Below are 15,545 nucleotides of genomic sequence, written 5' to 3' on the forward strand. Positions count from 1 at the left end.
AGTTTCAGATTCTAGTCTTGAAGGTTATATTCTATAGTAGATAATGGAAAATTTTTTCTGTCAAGGGTCAGATTGTAAATGTCACAGGCTTGGTAAGTAGTCGCAACTCTGCAACTCTGCTAATAAAGAATGAAAGCAGTTCTAGATGATACATAAAATGAATGAACAAGGAAAGCTGTGTTCTGATAAAGCTTTATTTATGGACACTGAAATCAGGATTTCATATGATTTTCATATGTGATAAAATATTCTTCATTTGATTTTTTTTTCAACCATTTAAAAATGTAAATACCATTCCTGGGTTGTGTAAAAATAGGCAGCAGGCCAGATTTGGCCCATAGGCTATGCAGTTTGACAACCCCAGATCTATAAGACCCAGAATCTGTATTCTGAAAGAGTTCTCTAGGTAAGTACAATGCACAATAAGCAAACAACAACGAGGCCGTCTCACACTTAATTGCCAAGAGAAGACATCAGTCTAAATTATGAAGTAACTACACTGAGGAGATGAAACTGGGACTTTCTGATTTCCACCACAGTAATTTTTTTCCCATGACATCTTGGGATTCATCTTTCAATATATTATCACTCTACATAGTACATTTTGATTAAAACAAAATAAAAATATAAAATACATGATGTTTTTGGTAATTAGAGAAAAGTCAGAAGCTTCATATTAGCAACTTTTAAAAGAAAAAATACTGTTTTATGTAATTAAGTAAAATAAAATTATTAACTAGAAAATAACTTACTTGCCAGTATTTGAACCATCAACAAAAGGATTCCACTGTAATATAAAGTTTGGGTCTGATGATACTCCCTGTGAAGATTAAAAATATAGTTCCTTTTATAGATATTAACCATCTTATTTATTACTGAAAGATGTTAATCATTATTTTGATTCAAGAAAAACTCCAGTGTCATGAATGTTAATGTATTGGCATTCAATCAATTTCTAAATCTTCAGCTGGATTTGCTCTGTCATTTGACATATTTAGGTCAGTGACTCATTATCAGTTGACATGAACTTAAGAAATTTTATAAACATACTAAAGATAGCTTCAAATGTGACAAGTCCTCTATCAATATGCTAGTATATTCTAAAGCAAAAAAGTAACTTTGAATTACTTGCATCACTACTCCATTAGCATGGAGAACTAAATAACATTATTAAATTATTTATTTACTGGTACTACCACTTTTTTCTATTAGCATGGAAATTAAGGACTTAGAGAAACACACAGGAAGAACATTTCTTCTAAATGTTAATAATGAAGAGGTCCATTAATAGAAGACGGTTATTCTAAAAAATGTAGTTCTAGAAGATGAAAATAAAGTACATATTAAGATAACTTTAGGCCAACTTTAACAATATCTTGCTTTATTTATTCTTTCCGTCTAGATAAGAAAAGGGTTAACTAAGTAGTCATCTCAAGAGCATTGGTTAAAGAGGAAATCATATAAACAAATATCTTTTCTTTTGTTTTCCTTTTTGGCAGTGCTGGGATCAAACCCAGGGCCTTGTGCATGTCAGGAAAGTGAGTTACAGCCCCAGTCCCACATACAAAAAAAACTTAAAAAAAAATACTAGGGCATTGTAAAAATATATTTACTATAGATATAATAGAATTGATAAGTAAAAAGGTACTAAGAACTTTGAGCTAAACTTCCAAGTCAGTGTTTAATAGCTTCACATAAATACTTCAAAAGACTCAGAAGTCAAAATGAGTGAAATAGTGTAGTATGTTTTAGCTACTCAAAATGCACCAATTATCAACTTCTTAAAAAGTTGTGAAATATGTTATCAAAATAAAATACTTAAAAGAGGATACGACTTTGTTTTTTATGGTATGCCTAATTCCAAGTTTTCTGGAAATTTAAAAGTTATCATTCTTACCATTTCATCTCGGGCTTCTGTTTCTTTTCTCAGAGGAGGTTCAAATTGTAATTTGTCAACTGCAAAATATATACAAGATATTTATAAACTCAGTCTCTTAAGGGTTAATCTTGGAGATGTAATGAGATGTTTGTTTCCTGGTGGGAGGGGGGAAGGAAGGGAGCCTCTTCTCTTTAGTCTTACCAAAAGAAAGAAAGTAACAATCTAGGGTCTTCCCACCTGTTTCTTTTTTTAAAAAAAATATTTTTAGTTGTAGGTAAACCTTTACCTTTATTTTGTTTATTTATTTTTCTGTGGTGCTGGGGAAAGAACCCAGTGCCTCACATATGCTAGGCAAGTGCTCTACCACTGAGCTACAACCCCAGTCCCTCTGTTTAATTCTTGATTGAAAGTTTTAAAATTTCATTAGATGACTAAAGAAAAACTTTGATTCCATTTTGAGATTAATTTAAGCTACAACTTCATGGCAAAGAAGAACCAAAAAAAATTATCTATAAATTATCTAAACATAACAAATGGTTTCTATCAAAGGTTATAATGTTCAGGAATCTAAAATCTTTTACTGTGTATTTTATTTGTCCTGGTTAGATTGATTTCAGAATTATTTAGAAATATTCAATGAGTAACCACTTTTATATGAAATATTCCCAAACAGGGAAAAGGACGGTTTATTACCTACTCATAACACAGAATTAAAAAATTCTAAAATCCAATGTAACTAAAAGGTCAATAAAGTTTTTTTCAACGTTTATACTTGCATCACAGATGCAAGATTTCAAAACATAATCTTAGCAAACAAAACTGTATTGAAAAAGCACTTTCAAATAGAATCTAGAACTTAACCCTAAAAACAAGATTTGTAAAAAAACAATACAAAGTACAAACATAGGGACTGCAATTGTGGCTCAGTGGCAGAGTGCTCATCTACTACTGAGCCACAGTTGAGGGCTGATCCTCAGTACCACATAAAAATAAATAAAATAAAGTTATTGTGTTTATCTACAACTAAAAAATTTTTTAAAAGTACTAACATAATTCATTACATAAGCAAAAACAGTATATCATAAGATTTTTCATAAAGGATTAGAATAAAAATACCATCTACTCTAAAGATAATCTAAAAGAAAAAGGCCTTGGTTATTAATGGGTTCCTTAATATAATTTTAAAACATCTAAATTCAAGAACTACTAATATAATTCATAAAGAACCACTCATTCTTTTGAGACAGGGATGAGCTAAAGTATTTTTCTTTTGGTCATAACTGGCAAGCAAGGAGAGAGTGGTGACCTTGACATTCCAGTGGGAACACTAAACACATGGAGTGAGAGAGTAAGTTCAAAGGGTCAGAGATTTGGAGTATAGTGGGAATTCACATATCAGAGCTCATGCCAGGGTCCAGGTGCGATGTCAGGAGTGAACAGTGCATTCAAGTATGTGAAGATACCCAGATATAAAGATCCATTATAAAAGGCATAAATATGGAAATAAAATATCACTTTTTAATAAGTTGAAAGACTACACAAATTCCTAGAAAAAAATCAACTTCATAATTTAAAGATATAGTAAAATATCAACTATATCCTAATAGACAAATGTCAGTTATTAAAAATGAGATTTCATTTAAATAGAATGGCTAAGAATTCTTAAAACTTCTTAATAAAAGGCATCCCTAAAAAAAAAATTCCTTATTAGTAGCCTAAAATTATTATAGCCATAACTTACACATAGAATGCTGGAGCCTCCAATTTTTGTTCTGTGTGGTAGGCTGGACACACACTTTTTTTTTTTGGTGGTGCTGGGGATTGAACCCAGGGCTTTGTGCTTGCGAGGCGAGCACTCTACCAACTGAGCTATATCCACAGCCCCACACACTTTTTAAAAAAACAAAACCCTGGTAGTGCCTTTAGGTGTGTCTTTGGCCCATGACAAAGGTGGGGAGGCTTTCCAATATATATCCTCACTTATCTCTAAAAGATGATCCAGTTCTAGCTATAATGAAGTAGAAGCATTCAAACTGACTCTTATGCTATAAACTAGTACACGTGTAGCATAAATTGTGTGTGTGTGTGTGTGTGTGTGTGTGTGTACACATGTTTGTGTCTGTGTATACAAATTATATGAAACAACTGTTTTGGGACAGTGGATGACAGACAGATGTGTTCCTTGAAAGAAGGGAAATAGGTCATGGTAAGATCCACACATTAACCCTGGCTTTTTGTGGGGGATACTTCTAAAAGCAGTGTCACAAAAAAAGTGGAGTCCAAACAAAAAGATTAAATCTCACTGGGTAGGGAAACAAAGATTGAAACTTGGGGCTATGATTAGAAGGGCAGAGTACTAAAAATAAGAAAGCTGCACAAAAAAGGAACTAGATATCTGCAAAGGGGTCTCCTTAAATCTGTGGCTGAATACAAAGGGCAAAGCAAGCTAAGCAAAGTATGTTAGAAAACAGCTAGGAGGACCATTAGTGGAGATGTATCAGGAAGATCTTGCTGAATACTCTAGAAAAAGTTAGTAAGCCTTAAAAGGATCAAGTTGACCTAGGTAATTCATTCTTTAAAGGAAGAGGGCAACACCCTTTCAAATTAATAGAAACAGATCCAGAGATGATGAAGATGATGAAATTAATAAGGACTTACAACTTCTATTATAAATATGTTCAAGGATTAAGAAAAAAAATAGACACAGTAGGTGAGAAGACAATCTTGGTAGAAAAACAGAAATTATATATGTACATGCATTGTATACATTTGTATGACTCAAGACTAAAAAATACCATATATGGAAAAAAACCTCACTGGATGGACTTCACAGTGGACTGAACACTACAGAGGAAAAGATCAATGACCTTGAAACCAGGGAAACAGAAATTACACAGAACAAACAAATTCCCCTTATGTGCAGATATGAGGGGCACAGAGGAAGAACAAGCTTCAGTGCCTTGTGAAACGAGTGAATTAACTATACAACTAGAGTCCTGGAAGCAGAGGAGAGAGACTTGAGTAGAAATTTTGAAGAGCAGTCAAATATTTTCCAAAGCGATAAAAAATTCAAACCCACAGATCTAAGAAACTGAATACCAAGTAGAACCAACACATACAAAAACTGCATCAAATGCATCACAGTCAAATTATTAAGAAACAAACAAATATCACAAAATTTTCAACTACATTGCCTTACATATACATACATATTTTAAAATTCTGGCTCTTCTGCCATCTTATAGCCTGAGAAGGTATACTGGGAACAGGACTTCTAAAAGTCATCTGTGTCTGGAAGGCTGTGGTACGAGGCCATTTTTGGTAGATGTAAGAGGGGTTTCTACAGAAACAAAGGGAGCACACAGTACTTATAACTGTCTATGCCCATAGACATGCCTATATGAAACTGATACTAGTTGGACATGAGATAAGAATATGTGTACAAAGCAAAAAATGACACAGTGATTCCCTGGCAGCAATCTGAACCAAATCAGGGTACTCTGGGGGAAGGTAACTTGTGCCCACGGAAACATGGCATGGTTTGTGTCACGTTCCCAATCAAGCTTCCTGCTCAGACCACTGGACACAGAATCCATGTGAAACTGTACCCTTCAAGGATTTAAACCAATGAAAAGTAAATAAATAAAAGTGTTTTTAAAAAATCTGAATTGATGTCATGGAATGGGTTGTAACCTGCAGTTTATAAAATGATGATGTAGAATTTATCAGTCTATTATACTTGAGGTAATTTTTCATGTTTTTTTCAGTAAACAAAATTTCTTTTGATAATCATATCCTATTTTTAGGATGGATAAAGCTTGTCAAAAAACCTCAACTTTAAGAATGGTAGGGCTGGGGTTGTGGCTCTGTGGTTGAGCGCTTGCCTAGCACATGCAAGGCACTGGGTTAGAGTCTCAGTACCACATATAAATAAATAAATAAATAATAATAAAGGTTCACTGCCAACTAAAAGATAAATTAATTTTAAAAATAATGGGAAAAACAAAATAAAAGATTGTTATAGTGTGCTTCCTCCCTGGGAAATGTCTCTCTCTAGGATTGGAAACACTCAGTATAGTTATCTAGAGATTTATAAGACAGTAGTACATCTTATGACCTTCTCACTCTCACTCTATGGATAACATAAAAAGGACCCATGGAATTTTCAGATTTAAGTTAGATAAACTTTCCAAAATTCTCAGACTTCCTCAGTCTAAAGTATTTTGATTTTTCCTTTGTGTGGATGACAGTGAGGTCAATTCCTCTGGAACTCATTAACTCAATAAACCAAAACATGAGTATGCAACACGTTTGAGAATCCTGCTTCTGACTATTTTCTATATTTATTACAGGTTAATAGCTGAATGTCATTTAGTATACACAGTGTTACATCAAACATGTCCAAGGATTTCCTCTGAGACAACCTTTATGTGATTTAAAATTCAGAGCTGTCTTCTGGAAAACGGCCTTCCAACATCAGTGCATAGAATCCTGCCAGCTGTTTTAAGTAATGAACACAGTGGTAAAACTGGGTGTTGATCCCTGTATTCATAGCTCTCAATTATAGAGACATCCATCCATCTTAGATCACTGAAAGATTGTCCCATAGGATACCTCAAACTGGAAATGACAAGGGATCCTTCAGAAGCAAATAACTACAAAAAGAAGACATCTTCCATGCAAGTCTGCTGCTCTAAGCTGATGACTACATTGAGTGGAGCATCTGGCTCAGGACCATGGAACAAGAGCACTGGAGCCACTGACTCTCACATTTTGAACTTGCATACTGCCTTATGTACCTTCTTTTCTTAGCTACAAGTACTTCCTCTTCAACAATGAAAGGTTTTGAATTGTTGACACTTATTACTCTTAATTATGATACCTGTAGAGTTCACTCTTTTTAGCCTTAGTTTATGGTATGAGTCCAACACTTGGCTGAAATTTATTCACGAATCAGCTAAAACCATACATTTTAAACCCAATGTGGGGTTTGTATGTGATTACTTTCCTCCCATCTTCCTTTGGTGCCAATGACTCTGATCAGTTCCCTACATGATTAGATTCAAAAATGAATTGACTTTTACATGACAAATTCTTAAAATCAGATAATTTGGCTAATATCTGAACCAGATGGAGAAAGTACTTTCTTTACTCTCCCTACTATAGGAGTCAATAAACCTGACTCTGTTGGACTACACATTTGTCCCTTGTGATCTTAGACTAATTAGGCCAGGTGCATAATATTTATTTATAGACTACAAATACATAGTAAGAATGCTTATAGTAGTCATAATAGTCCAAAACTGGAAACAACTCAAATGCCAGTCAACAGAAGAATGGATAAATTGTGGTATAATTATACAATGGAGTATTACTCTACAGTGAAAATAATAAACCATTGCTACACATGCATGACTCCTATATACAAAATGTTGAACAAAAGAAACTAAATTCATGTGAACCCAGTTGTTTGAAGGTCAAGATCAGATAAAAAGTAACCTATGGTAACAGATATTGGAATACTGATTAGCCTGAGTATAGGAAGGGCAGGAGAGTACAAGACATAAGTAAAAATTGTGAAGGAGGATGAGAGCCTTTTGAGATTTAGATAATGGGTACAAGTTACACAGGTGTACACATATTTAAAAATTCACCATGCAGTATACTTAAGGTATGAGCAATTAAAAAAACTAAAATAAAAACAGATTAGAACTAACTAGTTATGTATAGTATCTATCAAAGAGGCAAGAGCAAAGTTATAAACATTTCTGCTAGACATGGAAAACAACTTGTGAAAATTTATAGACAAATTATCAATAAAATGACCTTGACTCTTCTGTCTGGTACGTGAAGCACATGGAGCTTACTCTGAGGATATAAGTACTCTAGACACTTATCAAAGAACTAGATCTTCAACTTATCTCTGAAAAATGTCTATTTTCATTAAGACAATATCATGAAGATGTCAATTTTCCCAAAGTTAATGCAAACATTTAATAAGGTATCAGGAAAACCCCTGAAGTTTTAAATAGATTAGTTGATTCTTTATTTGTAAAAAAATAAAATAGCCAAATATCATAAGAAAAGGCTCAGTGGTAGAGTGCTTGCCTAGCATGCTTGAGGCCCTGGGTTCCATCCTCAGCACCACATAAAAATATAAAAAATAAATAAAGGTATTATGTTCACCTAATAAATATATATAAAAAAAAGACAACAGCAACAAAGAGTGTGTGTATGTGTACGATGTGTGTGGTGGGGGAGGGAGTAGGAGGAGGAACACTATCAAGAGATTTATCAAAAGTATGATGTTGGCACACAGATATATTAATTACAACAGAATAGTATTTCCAGGAAAAGCCTGACAGTCCCCAAGACATGCTTGGGAATTTAGTTTATAATAAAGATGGTATGCTGAATACATGAGGAGAAACATTGAAATTTTTAATAAATAGCACTGAGACAAATGAGTAGTCATCTAGGGATATAATAAAGTTGAATCCAAACTATGCCTTCTAGCAAATACTTTATACCAAAGATTGAAATATTTTAAAAAATGAAACTAAAAATAAACAAAGAAACCATACAAAAATTCTTTTGTAACCTTGGAATCAAGAAGGCCTGGTTAAATATGACACAAAACCTGAAGGCTATAAAATAAGTTAAATTACATTAATGAAATACTGTATAGCTGCGTAAAGTAAAGAACACTTTATAAAGAAATATCAACTTTGCCACTTTTTTTACTAGGTATCTATCTGAAGCCCACAGGGCTCACTTCAGATTGTATAACAACATAAGAAAGCAATCTGGGCACTAAAACAAGTCTTGAAATTACTGGTTCAACTATGAAAAGTCCTGATTGAAACAAATGATATGGGAAAGATATTCTAATGCTCCTATGACCTTGATTTCTAAATCTATATCTAAAAAGTTAGAGATATTTGTGTTAAAAAAAAAAACACCTCAGATAGAAACAAACAAACCATTCCTCTGCAATAATTCTAATTACTATTAGAACTAATATATTTAATGAATTGTCTTTCTCCATTACAGTTTACAATTCCATTTGTATTTTTTCATGTCTTATTTTATATCTTAAACTACTTAAAATTCTTGAAACAGTACACATTTAAGTCAATAAACCCATAGCTGAAATTCCTCTCCATCCTGTTGCTCTGAACTAGCACAGTTAAAATGAAAAACATTATTGATATAAAATTTTTAATCTCTCAATGATTAACTTATTACAAAAATCAATCTTTCCTCTTAAGTATTTTCAAAATTGAAAACACCACCAATGCCCAACAACAGGGAACTAACTACAATAAACCAAGTAATAAAACATTATAAAACCATTAGATATAATAGTCAAAAGACTAGGCTAATGTATGGAAAATATTTCCATATTAAGCAAAATGTTATATGTAGTATAAATTCAGGCATATATGTATATAAAGTATACATATAAAGTATATGTATGTATATACAAAGTATACATGGAGAAATATGAAGAAAAGCTTGCAAAATAATAATTATGATTTGGCTCTGGGTGATACGATCGTGTGCAATGTTAATTTTGTATTTTTTCTTGCAAATTTCCTGCAATGGACAAGATTATATTCATAATTAGAAAATAAAAACATTAAAAATTTTAAATGAACACAATTCCACCAAAGGCAGAATAGCAACATATATTTCAGAGGAATTCTGATATGTTAAAGTATGTATTCTCAATTAATCTGAGATTTTATTATTGAATAAAAAATACAAGAACACCCAGCTCAACCCTCCAAAACCACCAATGGAAAATGTATACCAAACACATACAATTTATTTCTGAAGCTGTCCGTTCAGCTCTGGCATTCCTGTTTGTAGATCTAATGGTATGACGAATGATTGCATGGGGCTGTGAATATAAACATAACATACACACTTTAAAAAATTTCAATGATAAAGTTAAAAGGTTAAACTTTTAACTTTTAATTAAGTGATCACTTATTGACAAATACAATTATCTACTAAGAAATTATAGGACAAACATAAAACAAACACAATGAACACTAAGGCACTTTTAAAAGTTTATTCACTTAGTCCATGTTTATACTGTGTAAAATACTAAAGGGATTCAGAGAAAATCAGATACAAATCTTGTCCTTAGAGTTTATAGCCTAGGAAGATAAAACATATAAACATTTACAAAAAAGAAAATGTAAGTGGTATTTATTAATAAAATAAATAGGTTATAATTAAAGCCTAGAGAAAGAAGAAATGGCTTCCATACTGAACTGAAGGAGTACAGAAGGACTGCACAGAAGAACTTTAATCTAATCTGGGATCTAGTACAGGTAGGCATTGGATGTGTAGCAATATGGGAGAAGCATTAGGCCACAGAAAGCTATAAACCAAGTAATCCAAGAAAGAAAAGGAAACTGAAGTGTTTGCAGGGGTTGGGGGTTGGTTATTGTTTGTTTGCAGTGAAGATCAGGTTAAGAGATAACAAAGCTGGGAAGGCCCACTGGAGGTGAGCCAGATTATGAAAGGCTCTGAATGCCAGGCGAGGGCTCTCAACCTTATTTTCTTAGTAAAGGGATTTTCTTGTTTTAAAAAAGATTTTACAGAAGGCAGTGGCATTATCAGAGTCAGCTTTAAGGGTAATCTAATAGGTGTGCAAGGAAGAATGGAGGGGAGAAACATTGGATACAGTATTCCGAATACTGTAGCAAGGCCAATAAAAAGCTTACTACTTCCACCTTCTTGGAAAAGCTACTGCTACATAGAAGCTATGCTTTTGAAGCAACCCCTATCTACCAAATTTCTGATGACTCATTCCTATTCACTCATAGTTCTTTAAAGTGTATGTTTTTTGTTTTTTTCCATTCTGCTTCAAGACACATAAGATCCACAGTCAAACCAAGAGTTCAAAAACTGAAGTGAATCCAAGGTTCTGAATTGGACATCCTTATGTACTTCAATGCACTCTTTACTCCTGACATCCCACCTGGGCCCTGGCATGAGCTCTGATGCACGAATTCCCAATATACTCCAAATCTCTGATCCTTCAAGTTTACTTTCTCTCTTGCACTCATTACACTTGTTTAACGTTCCCACTGGAATATCAAGGTCATTGACCTACCACTCTTTCATCTTGCCTATCTTCACTTGTCTCCCTATCCAGTTTATACCCGATAATCCCAAATTTCAAGCAATCTCTTGCCAATATTCTAAATTCCCTTTGCCCCACTGGCCTTTTGACACTTGTCTAGTCATTTAACCAATTCACAATCCATTCTCCTCAGTTACTATTCTACACCTTCTCCAAACTCTTCAAACCTAGCTATTTTCCTTTCTTCTTTTTTTCCCTTGCCATTGACTTCAGAGAAAACAGAAATTACTAATTATACTATCAATCAACTTCCTCTCTAAGGCAAGAGAAGTGTTACCTTACCTAAGATCTAGTCCTTCATCATATTCTAGATCCAAGTCTCCGCTTCCTTTTTGGGGGCAATGACTATTCATCTTGCTTCTGTTGCATCTTTAATCTCTATTGGATCCTTTCATAAGCATTTAATCATGTTCAATCCCCCAACCAACCACAATCAATCAATCAATCTAGCCCTTTTCAACTCATTCTCCTACAGCTACTGCTCTATCCCACCCATTCCTTTACAACTAAATTTGATAAATTACTATACTTATCTTTCAAGACTCTCCAATCCAGCTTCCCTTCCACTGTCTGCAAATTATCCTGCTGAAGTCATTAAACACTACCGTCTAAACCCAAAGACTACCTTAACCCAACTAGACAGATGTTCACTGAAACTCTCCTTCTTTCAGTGTTGCTTATCAATCTCTTGTGCCTACTTGACCCTTAAATTTTGGAGGAACTCTCCAGATTCTATTCTAAGTTTTCTTCTACTGTCATTCTAATTTTGTTCCGTTGGGTGATCACATTTACTCCTTAAAGTATCTACTATATCTACATCCAATGACTCTCACATCTGTATCTGTAGTCCAAACTTTGTTCCCTAGGTTACAACCATGAATCTAACTCTTTACTAGTCTTCTCTATTTCAGAGTCTTGTGCAACATCAACATCTTGTTCTGTGTAAAATTGGACTCATCTTTATTTCCTAACCTTATTTTATTCTAGTGATTCTACCACAGTAAATGTTTATATCCATCCAACTATTCAAGTCAAAATCCAGTAGTAATTCTTTTCTCATTTCTGATCACCAACTCAGAAAGTTATTTTGCTTTCTTAGTACTGGGGAATGAACCCAGATGCATTTTTACCACTGAGCTACATTGCTAGACATTTTTATTTTTTATTTTGATACAGCTAAGCTGCTGAGGGTCTGGCTAAGATGCTGAGGTTGGCCTTGAACTGTGATCCTTCTGTCTCAACCTTTGCAGCTGCTGGGATCATAGGTCTGTGCCACTATGCTCAGCTCTCAGAAAATTCCTGCATTAATCCATTTCTCTTCATCATTGCTCTACTACCATAATTTAAACTATTATTCTCTCTATCCTGAATAACTTCCATAGTCTCTTAAGAAGTGTTCAGTAATGGAGTCACCATTCTGAATTCAGAGATATTTTAAACACACGCATGTTATGCCACTCCTTTACCCAACTGCCCTTGGCTAAAGTCTAAAATTTTAACATGGTTTGAGATAATCAGTGTCTACCTTTGCAACTTGTTTCCACCATTTCCTTCCTTGTTTTCTGCTCTAACCAGGCTGACTTTAGTTCCTCAAATACATCATCTTCTCTCTTATCACCAGATTTTCAAATATGATATTATTTCCTCTGCTTAGCATACTTATTCTTACTCTCTTCCACTAATTCCAATTTACCCCTCAGATTTTCGGCACAAATATCACTTTTACAGTGAGTTTTTTCCTGTCCCTATAAAATGCCTTCATAATACCCTATATTTCCCAGTCCATAAAGGTTATCACACCGTTATATGTTGGTATTTCTGAATTTCCTCTGAGGTCATACCATAAAAGCTTCATGAGGAGAGGGATAGTAGTCTCATACACTACTGTGCCCCAACTAATCAGAAGGCTTTGCATTTCAAGAACTATAAAGAATGGTAATATCATTAAATAGACAAAGAGAATTCTGAAATTAGGAGGAATTTGGGAAGCCCAGCAAAGTGGTATGGAAGTAAAAGGAGTTTGTATATTAACATTATCAGTGAGAGATTAATTGGGGAATCAAGGAATATCTAATTCACATTGATGCCATAAATTTTAATACTTTTTGAATCTTTAAGGAATTAAATTATTCTTTATTAATTCCAAGTCTGCAAATGATAGTTCAAGTAAGAGGGAAAATAAATCTATATATGGTTAGTTTATTTACTGTTTTCAATTACAGTCAATTTAACATTCAACAAAATATTCATTAGGTACTTACAAAATGACAGGATAATACTACATACTAGGCAATACAGAAAGAAACTAAGATTCATTTTTTTAAATATTTTGTTTTAGTTTTAGGTGGATATAATACCTTTATTTTATTTCCATGTGGTTCTGAGGATTGAACCCAGGGCCTCATGCATGCTAGGCAAGTGCTCTTATCACTGAATCCCAACCCCAACCCCATAAGACTCATTTTTAAAGACTGTCTAATGACTATTTCTATTAAGCAATCATATAGAAATAATGGTGTAAATTAAGTAAAAGAGCAGGCTTTAGAGGTAGTTCACTTGGATCTAAGTCCTGGTTTCACTACTTAAGCTATATGATCTTGGGCAAATTACTTCTTTGTCCCTTATTTTACAAATGAGAACATTAATAACTACCTACTACTATGGACAATTTTGAGTATTACAAAAGTTAACATGGAAATTGTCCTAATATTTGTCACATGATGAGTACCAATGAATGTTAGTAATTAGTATGATATTTATAAAATATAAAAGTTAAGAACACAAAAAATTCCCTTTAATAAATGAATCAATCAACATGCAAGCTTCAGTTATGTAATTTTGCCAAAACTGAAGGTATAGTTATAAAGGGTAATAAAGGCATAAAGAGAAATAAACAGACTGATTCAGAGATACAGAGAAACAAACAAACCATAACACAACTCAAGTGCAAAAAATAGTTGTGTTATATATAGGCATAAACAGGTAACTGTCAATGAGCAGTAAGTCCCTCATTCCTGATTTACAAGTTGTGGTTACATATAATACATTCAAAACAACTTTATTATTTTCAGAGAAGGTAAGCATATTATGGATGGCCCTACATGAAATACGTAAGAAATGATACCTTTGAAAAAGTATTGGAAAGGACAAATTTTCCAATGAGAATTTCAATTTACATTTGAAAAATTATTTATATTCTGTTAATGATAAGCATAAATAGAGAAACTTCAAAAATGACCAACTGGATTTCTAAGGAGTCTCTTTAGTGAAAAATAAATATGCACATGTGCTGTGGCTAAACTTTTTTTTGTCCACAGTAATGTTCCTGAAACCTTTATTTCCTAGGAAACTGATGATGTCAATATATGGCCTATAGGAAGATCAAACTCTCACTACAGAAACTGAGATCCAGTGAGAAGGGAAAGCAACTCTTCGTTTTGGGATGTGGGGGCATATCTGACTTTAAACCTCTAGTTAACCTCTTAAAAATTTCAGGCAACAAAACTAGGAAAATAAAAGGAGATCACATTAATTCCAAGTCTGCAAATGATAGTTCAAGTAAGGGGAAAAATAAATCTACCAACCATACTGTGTTGTACATGTAGAGTAGGCAAGAAAAGATTAATGGTTTAGAGGTATTTAAAAATTTTTATTTTTGATTATTTTAATTCTGTAAATTTATAGGGTATAGTATGATAATTTGATAGATGTATACAGAGTATATGATCAAATCAGAGTAGTTAACACTTCCATCTTTAAAACATTTAAAATTTTTTTTAATTAGCAAGTAATAATTACATTTTTGAGTACAATCTGATATTACAATATATGTATAAACCCTGGTTGAAAAAGGAAAAAAAAAAAACTAATCCTAGTAAGAACTGGGATTAAGAAAAGTATCAATAGGTTATGTTATGTATATTAAACCACAGGTTTAAAAAAAGCAAGAATTGCTGGGTGCCGTGGTACATGCCTGTAATTTCAGCTTAGGAGGCTGAAACAGGAGGATCATGAGTTCAAAGACAGCCTCAGCAATGGCGAGGCGCTAAGCTACTCAGTGAGACCCTATCTCTAAATAAAATACAAAATGTGGCTCAGTGATCAAGTGCCCCTGAGTTCAATCCTCAGTACCAAAAATAAAAGCAAGAACTGATAACTATATGTAGGTAGGATAAGTATAGTTTATATAGCTAATTAACCTTTGTAGCTAAGCCTATTTCAACTAAATTTAAAGAGTGAATCAGAAAGTAAGCTCTAAAGTCATATTAAACACTTATTTTCAAATATTAGGTTATAAACATTTCCTTACCTCAAAGTCATCATCGTCTCCTTCAGTGTAATGTGCATGATTGTCTGGATTATTCACTTTGTCTAACAGTTCAACTGCCAGGGCCCTGGAGAGACCTGGCTGTCCAACAAAAGTATGCTAAGTAAAAATGAAACAAAATAATTTCATGAATATGCCTTTACGGTTTATAGAAAATGTTATTTGTAGTCTTTCAT

At 33.4% G+C, this 15,545-nt stretch overlaps 1 protein-coding gene across 3 annotated transcripts in view; it reads right to left on the minus strand.

Moving 5' to 3' along the window:
* Map4k5 (mitogen-activated protein kinase kinase kinase kinase 5) overlaps positions 1-15,545 on the minus strand; it is a 99,050-nt gene that overhangs the window by 32,804 nt on the left and 50,701 nt on the right. For 2 of the 3 annotated variants that reach the window (XM_047539042.1, XM_047539043.1), the window contains exons 13-16: positions 15,352-15,468; positions 9,707-9,785; positions 1,898-1,956; positions 753-820 (exon numbers count right to left, since the gene is read on the minus strand). In XM_047539042.1, coding sequence (XP_047394998.1) covers positions 753-820; positions 1,898-1,956; positions 9,707-9,785; positions 15,352-15,468 — 323 coding nt within the window. The remainder of the gene's footprint in view (positions 1-752; positions 821-1,897; positions 1,957-9,706; positions 9,786-15,351; positions 15,469-15,545) is intronic. The other variant, XM_047539044.1, reaches the window with a different exon arrangement.

The sequence above is a fragment of the Sciurus carolinensis genome, chromosome 2 (assembly GCF_902686445.1).
Source record: "Sciurus carolinensis chromosome 2, mSciCar1.2, whole genome shotgun sequence".
Taxonomy (NCBI): Eukaryota; Metazoa; Chordata; class Mammalia; order Rodentia; family Sciuridae; genus Sciurus; species Sciurus carolinensis.